The 17,870-nt window shown below is 34.4% G+C and overlaps 1 protein-coding gene across 11 annotated transcripts in view; it reads left to right on the plus strand.

The window, feature by feature from the left end:
- The window catches only part of DMD (dystrophin), a 799,860-nt gene that overhangs the window by 72,972 nt on the left and 709,018 nt on the right, over positions 1–17,870 (plus strand). For all 11 annotated transcript variants that reach the window (XM_017833948.1, XM_017833947.1, XM_017833942.1 and 8 more), the window contains 4 exons: positions 5,083–5,271; positions 6,102–6,283; positions 12,022–12,172; positions 16,481–16,600. In XM_017833948.1, coding sequence (XP_017689437.1) covers positions 5,083–5,271; positions 6,102–6,283; positions 12,022–12,172; positions 16,481–16,600 — 642 coding nt within the window. The remainder of the gene's footprint in view (positions 1–5,082; positions 5,272–6,101; positions 6,284–12,021; positions 12,173–16,480; positions 16,601–17,870) is intronic.

A 17,870-nucleotide genomic window follows, 5' to 3' on the forward strand; every position in this document is an offset into this window, starting at 1 on the left:
TATTACATTTAAAATTTGCATTTTAAAAATTAAAATTAAATAAATGTGACCATTTTCTATCCCATCTTGAGTATTTCTCATGCTACTGAAATTGCGATCACAATCGAAATTTTGCGCTAGTCTGATCATCAGTGGCTAAAATTAACTTTTCCATTTTTTCGTGTATGTGACAGCATAAAACAAGGCTTCTTGACCTGTGATAGACTTTCATTAGGACCCTGTTACTGTTTACTACTGGAGAGTTCTGTGAAGAGTCATTGTTTAATACTGAAAACTTATCCTGGGGTGAAAACTTCACCTTTCTTTATGTGGAGAGTACCCTTATTTTTTTATTATGTAGAGCCCAAATGATCTCAGTCTACTGCATGACATGACAGCACCTGAAATATGCGTCCCCTTAAAGTGTCCCTTGGTCTTGCATCACAAAAGGGAAGGTTTGAAGAATGGTTGGTAGACCAGCCATTTCAACAGGAAGAAATCATAATTTTGTTGTAGGTGTACGATGAAAGTAATTTCATTCAGTCATAGACAGTTGATTTACACATCCACATCAAGTCATATTACTGTCTGGAGCCATGATTCTTAATTGCTTGAATAAGAAGTGCCTTCCTTAGAGAGGTAAGTGTCTCCTGTCATCAGCAATGCCAGAAACAGCAGTACATTTTAAATTCAGAGCAAAAACCTCGATATAATTGAAACCCTTAAATAAACATAGGCTGAAAATTTTCCCCGGAGACTTTATAAAAGCAGTATGTTTTGATACACTTTTTATCAATCAGCTACTAACCAAAACCTGCTTTGATATTTTTCCAAGTACAGGTGCATTGAAGAAAGCAAGCTAAGTAGAAAATCTTTTTGTGAATCACTGACTTACCATGTATGCAAAATGAAACAGTTTTAAATTCTTAGAAAATTTTTGATCATTATAGGCAGCCTTGATTCCTGTCCCTTAAGTCTTTGTACTATTTTACCTGTCCTTGCAGTTCTCAGTCTTAGTCTCTTTCCCAAGCCAATTTATTCCAGTTTTCTTCACTGGCTTTCATCTGTCTTAAGGCAACTGCTACACTCCACATCCCAAGGTGCAAACTTTTGCTGTAATGCCAATAAATTCTTTTTTTGTCTCTTTCAGTCTTTATTTGTACAAACTGTTGCTAATAACGTAGTTGAAGAGATTCATTTTCCTTTACCCCTTTCCTGTCAATAGTTCCAACATTTTCCTTCCTTTGTAATGAATGTACTTTCATCAATACTGCCTGGCTCTGGCTTTTTTTCTTCTCAGCATATATATTGCCTAAGCTCCATTGATTTTTAATGACCTAATAATTTGCTGCATCTCAAAACTGCAGTTACAAGGACAGGTCAGTTCCTCCAGGTGGAAACATATGCAGTACAAATGTAACCACTGAGAAAATCAGGTACTAAAAATCTAACTTGTCTCAACTGAGCAAGCAAAACCTGCATTTTTTCAGGCAAAACCTGTGTGGATTTTCAGATGAAAGGTAAAAAAAAAAAAAAAAGAATCTTCTTAACCTAAGATTCATTCACAAAGGCATTTTTTAAATACTTAACAAAAAGAAAGTGCTTGCCTCATTTAGAACAAGGAAATAGTTAAGATTATAATAACAAGCAGCCTGACCAATTTATCTTACGAGTTTTATTACCAGAAATGACTGAACTATTCTGTCTGAAGTCATCTGTTGAGGAAACATAGTCTTGATTATTGAAAAGATTATTTTATCATTTAACATTTTAGCAGTTATAATTTTGAAATACAAAGACACATAAAATAGGATTTTGTAATGAGAAGCTTGGGGGAACCGAAAGAATAAGCAGTGGTGTCATTCTTACATGATAAGAGGCATATTTAGGGAGTGAATTATGTGTGCTATTTTCCGAGGCTGTAATCCCGCAAAGGGAGTTTTCAAAATGAGAAACATATTCTGAACTTAAATTTGCCTTTACCAAAAAATGTTTCTTTAAAATTTTATGCCTCTGAGTTTAAAAGCTCTAAATGTCTAGAGCCACATTCTTTATCTTTCAGTGGGACAAGCAGTTTCTTAATGAAGGAAATATATAACATAAATAAGAGTGCTGGAACAAACCCTAAATCTTTACTGTAAAACTACTTTCTAAAACTGCCCAATGAATTTCTAAAACTCAGAAACAGTCTCTATGAATTAAAAGGAAGCTTCTTGGAGAATTTACTAACACACAACTAATCCTTCTCCTCCCTTTAGGAACATAATGCAATAGCAGGTGAGGAACACTATGTCCCCTCACTTCCTTACCTTGAAGGAGCTACAAGATCATAGTTTAAATTCTGTGAATTAATTCATACAGCTGCCAGGAACACTTCATTTTTTCCAAGCTTCTGAAGGTCAAAGGATTTTTATTTTCACTTCTTATACTTTAAATTAAATCTTCAGAGTCCTTGGGGTCTTTCAGCCCCCACACCCCAGCAGAAGGTGGTGAAGTGTGTAGAAATTAAAACTCCCATCTTTTCATCTAGGTATAATTCTTCCATGTGCAAGAGCAAAGGAAAAAAGATAGTCTAGCGGACAACTTATGGGTCCAAAGCATTTTTTCCTTCTACATCAGTCCCTAAGAAGAACCAGAACTGTGTTACATGCAAAAATGGTTGACCATTTTCCAAAACAGTCTGCAGGATGACTTCCTAACTAATTCCTAGCTAGATGTGATTCAGTGTTCATCAAACATCCGAATTTTTCATGTCATTTCAATTGGTGTTCATCTGTGGTCCTCCAAGTATAGCAAACCTCTCAGAGTTCTGTGGCTCTTAGAGGTCCCACTCAGAGGGAAATTGCTGGCTGCACCCCACTGTGGTCTGGGAGAGCCAGGGACTTAGGACCGCTGCTTATAGGGTCACAAGAGAATTGGCTTTAGTCATAGTAATTTTCCATCCTGGCCACAATTAGGGTCAGTACCTTTCTTTAAAAGTTCAGTCATACAAATGTTCCACTCAGGTTGTTTTTCAGGAAACAATCTGAGTGGAACAAAGTAAGTCTCCAAGGCTGTTGGTTTAAAAAGACAGAAGCTCGTTAGTCAATGTACATTCCTGGAAGCAGATAAGGTTTCTGATAAGCTCAAGGCCAAGGCCCAGGAGCATTTCTGAGATCATAGTGGAGGCCAAGGAGGAGAGAGGGATGTACCACCACAATGTGTTCTTATTCAGGTTTTTATTCAGTAAATTAGTCAGTAAATGTTTTGCTTTGACTGCACCCAATCAAGTTTGTGTTGCATAATCATTAAATACTTTATTAAGAATGGCTTTTGATTCAAGAATGAAACTGTATGCATACTTAGGCAGCTTTTTTTTCCTAGGAATGAGGCAGTATTCTATGTCCAACCTAGAGAAAGAATGGTTTTTAGATGAAGAACTTTCAAAAAAAATGATAACATAGATAATCACAGATCTCTACAAACACGATATCCGTAGTCTCACTCAACTGTTAGGACATTTTTTTTTTCTACAGTATATCCCATGCAGTAATTGTTATAAAAAGAAAAAAAAAATACATGTGAAAATCAGGGATCAAATTATCCCTTTCCACAGTGGACTGTATACTGCAAAAAATTATCTTGCTGCAGAAATGTGATGTGGTTGGGTGTAATTTCTTACTACATTTTATAAAATTTAAAATCTAGAGTTACTCACAATTCAAATACTCATTTGTGCAGTGGGAATATATGGCAACCATTTTCTGTGCTTCATTGTTTATATTTCTGTAAGATAGTACTTTCTTTTAACAAAAAAGCAAAAAAAATCAAACTATAAAGTTCATCAGATTTTGAAGCCTGCTTTTCTGAGGAGGATTCAGTTACTGAACATCGTTTTTCACATGTTAAGTGCTGACAAATTTATGACTGGTGTTTTAGGTAGCTATACAATTCAGAATGAAGTTGTCGTAAAGATGAAGATTGAAAATTTTATTTTACATGATTAGATTACATCCATTATGCTTCTTGCTTATGGTTCTAGGGATAAACTTTGACTTTCAGTTCTAAACTGTAATGAAAGGCTTTGGAAGCTGCTTTGAGTGTTTTATTGGAACAAGGTTGTCAGTAGAGACAATTTCTGACAACTATAAAAGCATTAAGTGCCTTGGTATCATTTTTATAAAAGTATAAGCATATTTTTCTGTAAAGAGTTTGTTTTTAAATTAATTTTCTAACAATGTAGCTGAACTTGTTCAGAACTTTTTGAAAAAATTATCAGATGGTATCTTCTGTAGCAAACATGTATTTCTTGCTTCTATTCTGTTCTCATCTTCTACTATTATACTAATCAATAAATACTTGTTGATTTCTCTTGACTTGAAGCAGTAGAAGAGAAATGTGAATTCTGTGCTTATAACAGTCACCTGGCTTCTAAGGAATGAATATAAAGGTGATCTTTGTGGAAAAGAGAAATCAACAGTAACGCACTTCTGCTTGGTTTTAAAAAGTTATGATTTCACATGAGTTTTCTGAGCTTTTCCAACCTCCTGGAATGGTTTTCACAAAATGTGTGTCTGTGGATTGCTCAAACACGGCATTGCATGTAGTGTAAAGGTTTGTTGCACTTGGGTTTTTTAAATATCATGTTTTCCATTCTGCAATGTCAGCATGTAACTTGCTGCTTTTTTGAGTATATTATTTTACTAGCTGCTGTAGAAAATAAATATCTCTCATTTCCAAGAGAAAATAGTTAAATAAGAAATAGTAAAGTAGAAATGAAAAAGCAGAATATTTAATGAAAGACATGTATAACTGCACTCTACAGGTATAATTATTTACTATTTGGAATACTTGGTAGGAATTTTGAATTCCAGCATAAAATATGTGATTTATAATAATGAATTTAATATGATTTTTTTTATTTCGCTCCATCTTAACTGATCTTGGTCAGTAAACTGATTTTATACTACTAAATACTTCCATACATTAGCCACATCATTTTCTTTGCTTGTTTTATAAACAGGTGAAGTTTTTATAGAAAACAATGATGTTCCATTTTTTCCTTTGTAGAACTGTCTGACCAGATGCCATTTTCATTGCACTTAAAAGTTTGGTTTTGATCAGTTTTCAGAAACTGTTGAACAAAAGACATTTAGCACCACGCGGATGGCATCTGAAATGGATCTTGAAAACTACCAAACTGCTTTAGAAGAAGTACTCACATGGCTTCTCTCTGCTGAAGATGCATTACAAGCACAAGGAGATATATCCAATGATGTAGAAGTTGTTAAAGAACAGTTTCACACACATGAGGTAAATGTTTATACTAATCTTTCAGTAGTTGCTTTTATCCCATATTAAGGTCAAAAACACAAACTAAAAATATGTCTAGTTTATTTTATTCCTTTTTCCTTTCTTTTTTTTTTGGTGTGTTTTGGTTGGTTGGTTGGTTGGTTGGTTGGTTTTTTTGTGGGTTTTTGTTTGGTTGGGGTTTTTTTTGTTTGATTGGTTTGGGTTTCGTTTTGTTTGGGGTTTTTTGTTTGTTTGGCTTTGATTTTTTGTTTTGTTTTTCATTTTGATCTAGAGAATTTAAACATCATACTGGAGACTGTGCCCTAGAATTACAGAATTATTTAAGTTGGAAAAGACCCTTAATATCATCAAGTCCAACTGTTAATCTAACACTGCCAAGTCCACCACTAAACCATGTCCCTAAGGGCTGCATGTACACATCCAAGGATGGTGACTCAACCACTTCCCTGGGCAGCCTGTTCCAATGGTTGACAACATTCACTGGAGACCTTTTTTCCTAATATCCAGTGTAAACCTCCCCTGATGCAACTGAAGGACATTTCCTCTCATCCTATCTTTTGGTACTACACCCACCTCATTACAACCTTTTTTCAGCAGTTACAGAGATCAGTAAGATCACCCTTCAACCTCTTCTTCTCCAGGCTACTTTTTGCTCTGTGAAGAAGGTGAAAGTGTTTATTTCTGGTTCATGTTACAAGGTTTGGGCTAGGTTTGAAGAACATAAAAGAAAAGTTAAAAATCATGCTTGCAAAATGATGCAATTCTGTTCTTTTCTTCCAAAGAATTCAACTTAGAAGTAGATATATATATATTCTTTTTTTTATTGTCAGGGGTTTATGATGGAGTTAACAGCTCATCAAGGACGTGTTGGTAATGTTTTGCAAGTTGGAAGTCAACTTCTAACAACGGGAAAACTTTCAGATGATGAAGAGAATGAAATCCAAGAACAAATGAATCTACTTAATTCTCGATGGGAAAGTCTCAGGGTAGCAAGTATGGAAAAACAAAGCAAGTAAGTAATATGTCAGATAAAATAATATATATTGACTTTGACTGAAACAATCCTGAACTTGACTAACAGTTTGGATTTTTCCTTCAGTTTACTGTGAAAAAAACTCCATCTTTTATCTGTTTTAATCTGAAACTTGATGTGCAGTGACTTTGAAGCCTGCATGGTTTTCAAGCCTTGAAGCCCAGTAACACTTCAACCAAAATGTATATAAACTTCCTCATATTCTTCCAATTGTTTCAACAAATATTGTATCACACATTGTACCTAGCTACTAAGAAGAGAATTTTTAGAAGAATACAAAAGGAAAAGGGAAAGAAATCTTTAAACCCTGTAAAACATGGTCCCATAAAAAGAGTAAATAGGAGCTTAGCTTTCCTGGAAATATTGTTATGGTTTTATCTGAGTACAAATTATAGTTTTCAAAAAATGGCAAGTCCTACAGCTTGAAGTTGAAATACAGGTAAATGTAGAAAAATAATATGTTAAATAGTCACATTAGTCTTTGGAGCATTTTTAATATTATTACGTCTTATTTAGAAATTTTTATTTATATAGTACCATCTAGTATAAGAAACTTCATAAACATAAGAGTTTATGTGCACTGTGACACTGTGATTGTGTCACAGTGAAGTAATTTGGTTTGCAGGATACAGAAATTCCAGGAAAGTTATGGAAGGTGATTTATGTGTGAGTTTCCTTCCTTATCTTAAGAAAATAACTGTTACCTGATTTTTCACATTTATTCTCAGCCTTTCTCTTTTTTTTTTTTTTTTTTTTTTCCATTTTATGTTTATACTCTTAATATCTGTCTGACAGGATAACTCTGTGTCAAACTCATGTGACTGGGTCTTCCTTTGTCATGAGGAATTTTGTGTACCTACTGGCCTTTCTGTAAGGGGATCAGTGTGAAGTTTACCAACTGACATATTAAATCAAATGCAGTGGAAATTTTAAAATTAATTAAGTGTCATTAGGAGTTTCTTTATAGCCAAGTAGTATTAATTGTTGAAGACTATGGCTGTTCTCTGCAATAAAACCAGATTAATGCAGTGGCGAAAAAAAACCCAAAAAACAAAAACCAAAGATCCTTGGTGGTCTTTTAAGAACTTTAAGCTAGGTAGATTTTGCTAAAATCTCTCTGTTGAAGTCTTAATTTTTCTCTCAGAAAATCCCAATGAACATGTACTACGTGAGAAACTCTTCTATTTCTTTAATACAGCTGGAAAGTGACTCTTTGTGGAAATGTGATTTTAATAACAGCTAAATATCTCTAGCAGTGAGACCAATGGTCTAGTCCAGCATCCTGACAGTAACAGAGCAAGAAAGGACCTCAAGTTGCACCAGGGGAGGTTTAGATTAGATATGAGGAATTTTATTTTTTTTTTATGAAAAGGGTTGTAAAGCATTGGAACAGACCACCCAGGGACCTGGTAGAGTTACCATCCCTTAAAATACTCAAAAAATGTGTGGATATGGCACTTGAGAATATGGTTTAATGGTGAATAGAGGGTGGTGCTAACGCTGACTGTTGGACTTTGATTTCCAAACTTAATGATTCTATGAGTCTAACAAAAGGTTTAGGGGAGATACATGATCTCCTGAAACAGCATCTTATCATCTCCTTTTTCCACTGGTGGAGATGAAATATTGGTCTGCATGGGCCTACTGCTCTGGAGAACAAATTCTGGGCTGTGTGTCATTGGTCTGACCTAATACAAATGTGTTATGTTATGAAGTTCTCTGTGGAACTACTCTGACCTCCAGTTGTTTTCAGCTGAGGGTAACATTGAGGTGGAAGCATATTTGGTAATGTACTATGAATTTTATTCTTTTTTTCTTCCATCTATTTATTCAGTATCCTCTTGAATCTGTTAGCATCCATGGCATCCTTTGGCAGTGAATTCCAAAAGCCTCTTACCCAATGAGTGCTACTTTTTTGAGGAATGGCTTATTTTAGTTTGTTTGTCACTGGTAGCTTAACTGATTCCCTCTAGTAAGTCTATTAGAAGTGAGACTCAATAGTATATATTTTCTTGCTCTTTTCATAAATATATATTGAATATATTTTGTTATTCATCTTGCTCCTCTTTGAGCTTTCTCCAGTTCTACCCTACCTTTTTGAAGTTGAGGAGTTTGTCCACAGTATTAAAAAGCAAACTGTGATTTTCAACAATTGCATGACATTACTCTCTTTTTTGCAGTATGTTCTTAGTAATTCCAAACATTGGTTTTCTTTTCAGCTTGCTACTGAGTAGTGAGATAGTTTTCTGCATTTCATCTTTCTTTGACAATAAAGAAAAGAGTTTCAGATGTTTCAACCTAACTTATTCTAGCTCTGTTATTTTCTTGGAAAGAAAAATCTATGATGCTTTGCTGTAGGGAGGTTTTATTGCCGTATTTATTTTCATTTAAATCAACACATGCTAGTAGCAACCTCACCTCTATGAGTGGTACTATGTCCTACACATTCTACACAGTTAAAATGTCCTTTAACACCAGTTGTTCAACTTATCTCCTAGATTCAGCTGTAGAACATTGCTTGGGGAATTTAATGGTCTTTTGTCATATCTTTTGTCATATTTGAGCAATATGAATTTGGTAGAAGACATAAAATGATATGGGCTTCACAGAGAATGTGATGCTACTATTAAATTTCTTATAGAAAAAAATTCTGTGATAAATTCCATGAAATTTGGCTAAGGGCAAGAGAAAATTTCTCAGGAGTGACATTGCTTGATATGGCTAATTTTGACCTATTGGTCAAATCCCTGTGATTCAAGCACTAGCTATAAGATGTCACAATATAATATATTTCTAGGTTATTATACATAATTTAAACTCTCAGGATCCATCTTCTGCTTCAGTTTAAGGCACAATCTTCTGAGCACATTGCTATAATCTAGTCCCTAAGGCAACAGTGACACGTTTATCCAAAGAGATGGTTTTTGTGAGGATGAGGCTGTCTGACCTCTTGTAATGGTGATAAGAAAAGTAACAAAAGGTACCACACTTTACAGCACAGGGAAAACAAAAGCAAACAATCGACAGGGGAAAGGAGAAAGATATTCTGATAAAGGGTACTGTAAAAATGAAAGCATCTTAGGAAAAGTGATTTTGTAGGTCAGAATGTCTGAGGAAGTTCATAGCATAGCGATGCCTTTGTGTAAAAGCAGCCCAAATTGGATTTCCCACGTATTGACTGTGTATTGAAAGTATTTGACTCTTATAGCAATGTTGAAGGAAAATAGCCTGGTTTTTGGTGGGGTTTTTTGTTGTTTGTTTTTTTTTTTTAATTTCTTGCTCCTGGCAGTCCCCAAATAGAATTTTCTAAAGTAAAGCATCTCAGAATGATAAGTATACCACTGGAGGGGGAAACAGTGCAATTTATGGCTTTATAGAGAATTCTACAACTTTTAAAACACATTCAATTCAATGAAGTAGTATTTTTTTATTTGAAACTTGTGAGAGCCATACCATAAACAGAGGTTTAGATAATCTCCTGAGGTATATAAGTATTAAAACTTCTATCAGATTTGAAAACCAGGAAGTACCTGCAGAATGGTGAGAAAAGAGAAACATTCTTTTGCTTAAATGTGATTATTTAATTTTCAAGTTTATGCTTCTTGCTTCAGAATAAGATCATTAATCATATAATAAGTATTTCCTCATATCTTGGTTTTCTTAGGTTCTCTTTTACAGATTTTCTGTACTGTTTATTTAATTTATTGCTAAGAGTATATGTCTAGGATGAAGCATTGTACTTTTTGCTTATAATAGCTTACTTTAGAACATCAAGTAAGACAACAAAATACTTCAAACTGAAGGACTGAGATGTGAGATCACTAATTCCTTGTGAACCATGGGCTATATTAAAGCAGGGTATCATCTTTCTATACTTTATCTATAAAGAAATAGAGAGATTAGAGTGGAAAAGACATCATATGAGTCTTCTGGTCATTTTGATCTATAATTAACACATGATTTCCAGTTAAAAAACACCCTGAAATCATAGTACATCACAAAGATCCATGACATTATGTTCTTAGGAAAAAATAAAACAACAGAGATAATACAGAAAAACATTACTGCTTGATATCTCCTGTTCAGAGATTTGGATTAATTCAGCCCTTCCCATTTCATGTTACCTTTTTTTTTTTTTTCCTCTCAAGTTCTGTTGAAGTTCCAGTTTCTGCTTAAAGTTAGTTGTTCCTGTGATTTGTTTGCTTTGGTCCTTTGCTTCCAAGAGTTGTTAACTGGAGACTTTAAAAATTGTTACATTCTCTAGAAAGTAACATAGCTTCACAGAGATCCAGATTTAACAGCTGATGCTGCCATTTGGGACCAGAAACAGGTGTAACTAAAACCTTATTACAAAACAAACTTTATAAAAAATTTAAATTTGCTTGCGAGACTTTATTTCCATAAAGTTGGTTCATCTTGGTGTTTGTCTGCAAACAAACACACTTTTCTGTTTCCACTGGTCTGCATTTGAAAGTATGAGGAGCAGCTGGGTCACTTGGTCTGTTCAATCTGGAGGAGACTGAGGGGAGACCTCATTGCAGTTAAACCTTCCTTGTGAGGGGAAGAGGAGGGGCAGACACTGATCCCTTCTCTGTGGTGACCAGTGACAGGACCTGAGGGAATGGCCTAAAGATGTGTCAGGGAAGGTTTAGGTTGGATATTAGAAAGAGGTTTTTCACCCAGAGGGTGGTTGGGCACTGGAACAGGCTCCACAGGGAAGTGGTCACAGCACCAAGCCTGACAGAGTATAACATACAGTGACACTACATACTGTAAAATACACTACAACATATATTATAACATATAGCCTGATACTATAACATATAATGGTTTTACCAACCTCAGTATGATTGAGGACAGTGACTTTTGTCTGTCAAATCTAAATTAAAAGTTGTATCTTATGTGAAAGATGGATAATACAAAATGCTGTTGTAATTCCATAGTTTACACATTAATTTAAAAATGCTTCTGATGAGATGAAGATTTCGTTTAGGAAAGTTTGGAGAATTTCTAAAGAAGCAAGTATAAGGTAAGGATTTGTGATGGATTTCTGGTCAGATCATTCTGGATCTATCAAAAAACTTTGATTAGGCAAAGCTGAAGTATTTCCTGTTTAATTCTTCGGAGCTTTCTCCACTGAATAACTGAAAACTTACTGTTTTTTTCTGTTTACTATCCTAAATTAGGGAAAGCATGGTAAGGTCAGCTGTCTGAGAGTTTTCGAAATACTCGTAGTAGGTAACACAAGCTTTAAAAAAACAGGTAGCAGAAATTTTGAATTCCAGCTCTAATAGAAATGCAACTGGAGGACAAAACTTAAGAGACAGAATATTGTATGCAGTATTCAGAGTCTAAAAAAAAAGCTTCAAAACTGTTTGTCGAAATCAAAACTTTCTCAACAAACTTTCAGTTACCTCTTTCATGGAATCACAGAATACGCTCAGTTGGAAGAGAACCCATCAGGATCATCAAGTCCAGCTCCTGGTCCTGCACAGGACACCCCATGTGCCTGAGAGTGTTGTCCAAACATTTCTGGAACTCACACAGGCTTGGTGCTTTGACCACTTCTCTTGGGAGCCTGTTCCTCTTTGAAAGTGTATATTTTTATTCTGCCTTCAAGTGTAGCCTTGTGAAAATCAGTTGATATACAGGGCAGATGTTTCTTCCTGTTGTTTTCTTAACGTATAAATTGTAATTATAATTTCTTTGTTTTAAAGTTTACATAAAGTTCTAATGGATCTGCAGAATCAGCAGCTGGCCCAGTTAGCTGACTGGCTGACAAAAACAGAAGAAAGGACAAAGAAAATCGATTTGGAGCCCCTAGGTCCAGATCTAGAGGACCTAAAGCGTCAAGTAGAAGAGCATAAGGTATGTTATGGTGTGCTTCCAAGGGCATAAAAAACAAATTCAGTTTTTGACATTTTAAAACCTCTACTCTTGCCATTAGAGCATAACAAAGTAATATGGAATCTTGGTTTAATATTTATTGTTCTCTACAGTTACAAGCTTTTGTAGAGTTATTTTGTCACAACTCTGAGTTTTATTCTGATATAAAAAAATATTACTTCCTTTAAACATATAGACAATATACTAGAATATGTGAGGCAACTGTAACATCCTTTTATTATGTGGTACAATAAGAATACATCACATTTTTTAATACCTGTGTTGTCTTCTTTTTGCATGTTATTTTTTCCCTTTGCATGTTGTAATAATGATTATGCAGTGCTCAGACTGCATAATCTTGTTAGCACTCCTGGGACTCTGAATATGTATTTGTACAGCACTGCTTTCTAACTGTAGAAAATACTTTTTAGTAATGTATTTGATTAATGGAAAATAACAAACGCATAAATTGAATGTACGAGGAAATTTGGCCAATTTTTTTCTGCTTTCCATGAGGGTAATTTCTTAATTGGAAAAATTGAGATCTGAAAAGAAAGAGACTATATCGTGTGTAATAACTTGGTTTCATTTACTGCATTAAATTTTCCTGCTTCATATTAATTTAAATTCTAAAATAAATTAAGATATGTATCCATAGCAGATGGTGATGATAAGGAAACACAGAAAAATAAGGAACAGAGATGATTTGTGAGGTCATGGAGATTTGATGTGATAACCTGTTAATGTTTCTACATCAGTGGCTCAAAGCAGTTCGTTTCCATAGTATCTTCAGAGATTTTAACACCTGGTGCTTCATGGCCTGTGTCAGTGCTAGTCCAGGTTTTAGAGGGCAGATCATCTGAAAAACAATTCAAACTGAAATCAGCTTTTACAGTTCTTTTACAAAGAGGTCAAATACTGCAAGACTTCATGATCCACCAGTGTGTTAAAGATGATTTCTTTGCATGCTGATTAAGGAGTGCTACTGAAGAAGAATACAAATTCTACAGCTCCTGCTTCTATTTGTGCTATCTGTCTTTGCCCTGTGAGGAGACAAAGTATTTCAGTACGTGGGTTTGCTAGCTAAGCACATATTCTGACATTAAATTTTCTTTTTTAAAAAAGACAGCAGGTAATTATGAAATGGTAATTAGGGAAAGAAACGTGAAGGATTTTGAATACATGAGTACTAAGACTTGAATAACTTTATTTCTATGCATTTTATGCTTGAGTATTAACATAAAATGTAATCCTTTATTTATACAATCTCTTTATGCTGCTTCTTTCTAATAATGAGGAAAATGTGTGTTTAGCTTGTATTTGAAGATTCTGAGTGAAAACATTCATAAATCTCTCTTCCACATACTAGTTCTTCACTCTTTGTGTGTAGAGTTAGTCAACATTATTTATTTATGTGTATTACTTTTCAGATCTTTTTTTCTGTGCAAGAGACAATTTAGCTAGTATGCTGGAAAGAAAATGTTTGTATTTAATTTTAATTACATTTGTATTCATTTATTGTTTGTCTTATTCAGTCAAAGTTTGTCTTATAAGTCAAAGAACAAGGTGTTTTCCATTCTTTCAATTATTGTGAGAAAGTTCATATCATTTTATTGTATGTTATATACAGCAAACCTACCTCCTATAACAAGGGTTAAAACAATGGAATTTTAGTAGCACAGATATTGCTTCATTACTAAATAAGCAAACAGAAAAGCAAAAGCCAACACCCCTCATATTTCCTCTGACTCTCACCTGTCTCTGGATGTACAAGAAACAATGTTTTGCAAATTAATAGGAGGACCCAAAAGTTAGAAGATGTAAAAGGCAATGATGGTTTCAAATGAAACAGACTTCAGCAAAGGTGACAGGTTTGGTTAGTTGTTATCCTGTCTCTGTTTCCTCTTTACCTTTATAATTTTGACTTCCCCTCTTTACCTGTTCATTAGTAGCTACTTTTCACTCTGTTGATTTCATGTTATGTTATGTTTCATGTTATGGCTTCCGTACATCTGATTTCTTTATTCTACTTTTTTCTCAATATTGTCAAAAAATATTGGTCTTGCGTTCTTGTTTGACTGACACTTGAGTTTCTCTGCTGGGTCTCTATAACTAAAAAAAAAAAAAAAAAAAAAAATCATTTAGTAATGTGTATTGGGAATGGTACCCAACACTCAGACCAGACAAAGAACACAACATTCTTTCCCACTTTTCAGCATGCTGCTTAGTTCAGAAATATGTGAGCTTAATATTTTGACAGTACTGAAAATTTTCTGAATGGGCTGAATTAGTAGGGAACTCTAGAAGATTTTATGTCATTAGCAAGGCACAGAGTTCTGGTGAGAAAGAAGTCTGTCGTAGTCAATATATTTTGGAATTGTAGTTAAACATTTCAGTAAAGAACTATTGTTTTTTTGCAGTAGTATTTTATGTATTTTTTCTCCTGTTGCAAGTATCCTTTCCTTATAATTCTATAAAGGGAGAAAGCTACTTTTCAATAAAAGTCTGAGGACTATTGAACTAAGTCGAATGTTATATTGGAAATGTGTTAATTAAGAAAAAGTGTGCTTTAAATTGAACTGATTTTATTATTCCAAATTATTATTATAGAATTTATAGTTAATAGATTTTAAAATTTCATTAAATTTCCAGAAACATCTACGCTTTTTAATGCTAGGATTTTTAGTACTTCAAATTAATTGAAAATGTAAAATGAGATACTTCCTAAGTGTTCAAATAGGAGTGGATTTGTCTTTGGGTACTTGGATGACCTAGGTAGATATTTTTATTCGCTTTCAACTACATGAAGTTGGAGTTGTGTAAGTTGTTATCTGATAGATAGGAATTAAAAGAAGTGTGGAGTTTTATGAGTTTCTGTTGTTGCTATCTCCATGAATCAGCATTTATGTCCATCCTACTTTTAAAGTCTCTGAAAATTTGCTTTCTCTCTGACAAGCTCAGAAGAACTTGTTAGAAATTTCAATTTAAATTATTTGAACAGAGTGTGCTCTAGCCTTGAGATTGCCCTTCGTAAACTCCTGTTTCAACAAGATCCTGAATACAAACAATTTTCACCAATTAATTTCATGGTAAAAATAGACACTTGGGTTATAAAAACAGTCCTTTACCTCAGGGTAAATTGAATCTGTCTGAGGATTAGGTAATGACTCACCTTTCTGGTTCATCTGTTCCGTGACTTCTCAAGTCTTTCACGATGTGTGTGAGACTCCCACTTCCAAAGTGCCATCCACTCCTGCGCTTGCAGAGCGTTGCTAACTCTGGTTTTCTTCTGGGATGCCATCTGTCAGATACTGACTAACCAGGAAAAAAAGGTCACCTTGTCCCTTGCTGTAGGCTTGCAGAGCAATGTATTTATTGTTGTATGGCTTAAACAGGGGATTAAACCTGGGGGAAGCGAGCTGTGTTATACGCTCTGATCCATTAGTGCTCTTCCTTGATCAAGCGCTGGGTCATAAAATGTTGAGAAGTCTAAATTCCAGGGATGACTCTAACAATTATGAGTGCTTCACAGTCCTTGAGAATTGTTTTATAGTCTAGCTCTCTGAAGCAAATGGTAATCACAGGCATGAAAGTCAGAAAAAGGAGGATTCTTATATTGCCTCAAAGGCTATGCCCATGAAGGAATTAACTCTGAAATATGTGGTAAGAAATGTACACCTTAAAAACAAAATAGTCTGTGAATTCCTTTCCTGTTGCTTATAACCACATTTTTTTTATTATTTTTAATGTTCAAATAAAAGTAAGATGTTTTACCAAAGAGGTTTAGAATGCATGATCTTATCTTCAGCAAGGGCTTACTTTTCATACCTAAGTGAGCTACTCTACTTGAAAAGGCAACAGAAAACAATGACATGGTGAAATTCAACATAGTTTGTAATACAGCCAAGATTTCTATTATGACAAGGCAAATGTAGTTAGCCATGTTATTTTTCAGACTGTAACTATCACACTATATATGTACTAGTTCCTAGGATGCACTCAGGTGAAGTATTCAGGCTGTAATCCAGGATCTTGATTTCCCACATTCTTTTGTTGATTTGAAGCTAGAGACACCTAAAAAGTGTCAGGCAAGATACAGACCTGGATACCTCGGGCTTTTTCCAGGGGAGTGGTATGAGGGGTTCTTTCAAGTTTTATTTACACAACACAGAACCCAGTAATGTAAAAGAGTGGTTAACAATTGGAAGTTAAAAATGCACATTTGGGTTTTAATACGCAGTATTTTCTTACTTTGGAGCACATTTTCTAACACATATCCTTCAATTATAGGCATTTCAAGAAGATCTGGAACAGGAACAAGTCAAGGTGAATTCTCTAACCCATATGGTAGTGGTGGTGGATGAGAACAGTGGAGACAGAGCTACTGCTGCACTGGAAGAGCAGCTTCAGGTAATGACTAAATAACAATGCTTGTCTCAAAAACTTGAAATAAGAAATTTTAAAAATAAGCAAAACCAAATAGTGAATGTGTACAGAACCATAATTTTTAGACAATTAATGGTTATCAAGAAATATTAAGATTATTCTGGTTTTTCTAAAACACTTGTTTTGGGAAAGTCATTATTTACTTCACATTACTTTTCTCATGGACATGTTTCTTAGGAAATGAAGGGAACAATCTCAACCAGTCCTTAGTTTCATTTCTCTGTTTCAATGTACATCCTTTTCAGTATTTATGTTTTTTACAATAGTTTGTAATTTGAATTTCTTATGAGAAGACTTTCTAGAGGACTAGAATAGGGAGAATTTAGAAATTAACAGCAACACCTGTACAATCCAAATCTATTTTAAACTGCATTTTGGCCCAAAGCCTAAAAACAGAGAAAACCTTCCATATATTTTATTTTCTAAATACAATTAATTGATTATCTTTAAAAGAATGACACATTGGAGATACATTTGTGATAAACCTAGAAAGATATTCTGAAAGTTTATTAAATATTAACTTGCTTATAATAAAAGTTTAGTACTTCACTTGCATCTTTAAAAAGTTGCTATTACTGTATTATTTTTATTTCAATGCTCTTACTGTAACTTCTGAATGAAATTAAATGGATAATTAATGTTGAGATGCATTGAGGGAGGGTTCTCTTGTGTTGGTGGTCAGATCTTCAGGGACACTGCTCAAGAGGAATCACAGTGTTACAACCAAGATTTCTTCTATTTTTCTCCTTCAGAAAGGAGAAAGTGCCTTTCCTTTATTTTGCCTCATTACCCAGGAAAATAAAAATGTTGTGGTTTTTGAGTCATTAGAACCCAAGCTTGCTCTAGAGAAGTTATCAATACATTCAGCAGGAAGGTAAAGCTGTAGCACAGATAGATATCTGTGTGCTATCTTAAGTCTGGCTAATTTGGGTACACAGCCCAGCCAAGGTAACAATGCAGCCTCTATTGATCCATAATTATGACTTCCTTTTAACTTCACCTTAAGTGTTAGAGCTTTGGTGTACCTGCTCAAGATATTCTTAACCTTCCAAAATTTCTTGCCAGCTCCTTGTATACTGTTCAGTGGAATAAAACAAATCCCTTGCAAGAACATGGCTCCAGAAGCTAAGCTAAACATGTAAAATGTCTTGAATGCTGGCAAACAGTATGTTCTTGCACAAAGGCCTGGAGTAAAGTACAACAAAAAAAAAAAAAAAAAAAAAAAAAAAATTTT

The sequence above is a fragment of the Lepidothrix coronata genome, unplaced genomic scaffold, assembly GCF_001604755.1.
Source record: "Lepidothrix coronata isolate B3197 unplaced genomic scaffold, Lepidothrix_coronata-1.0 Scaffold225, whole genome shotgun sequence".
NCBI lineage: Eukaryota > Metazoa > Chordata > Aves > Passeriformes > Pipridae > Lepidothrix > Lepidothrix coronata.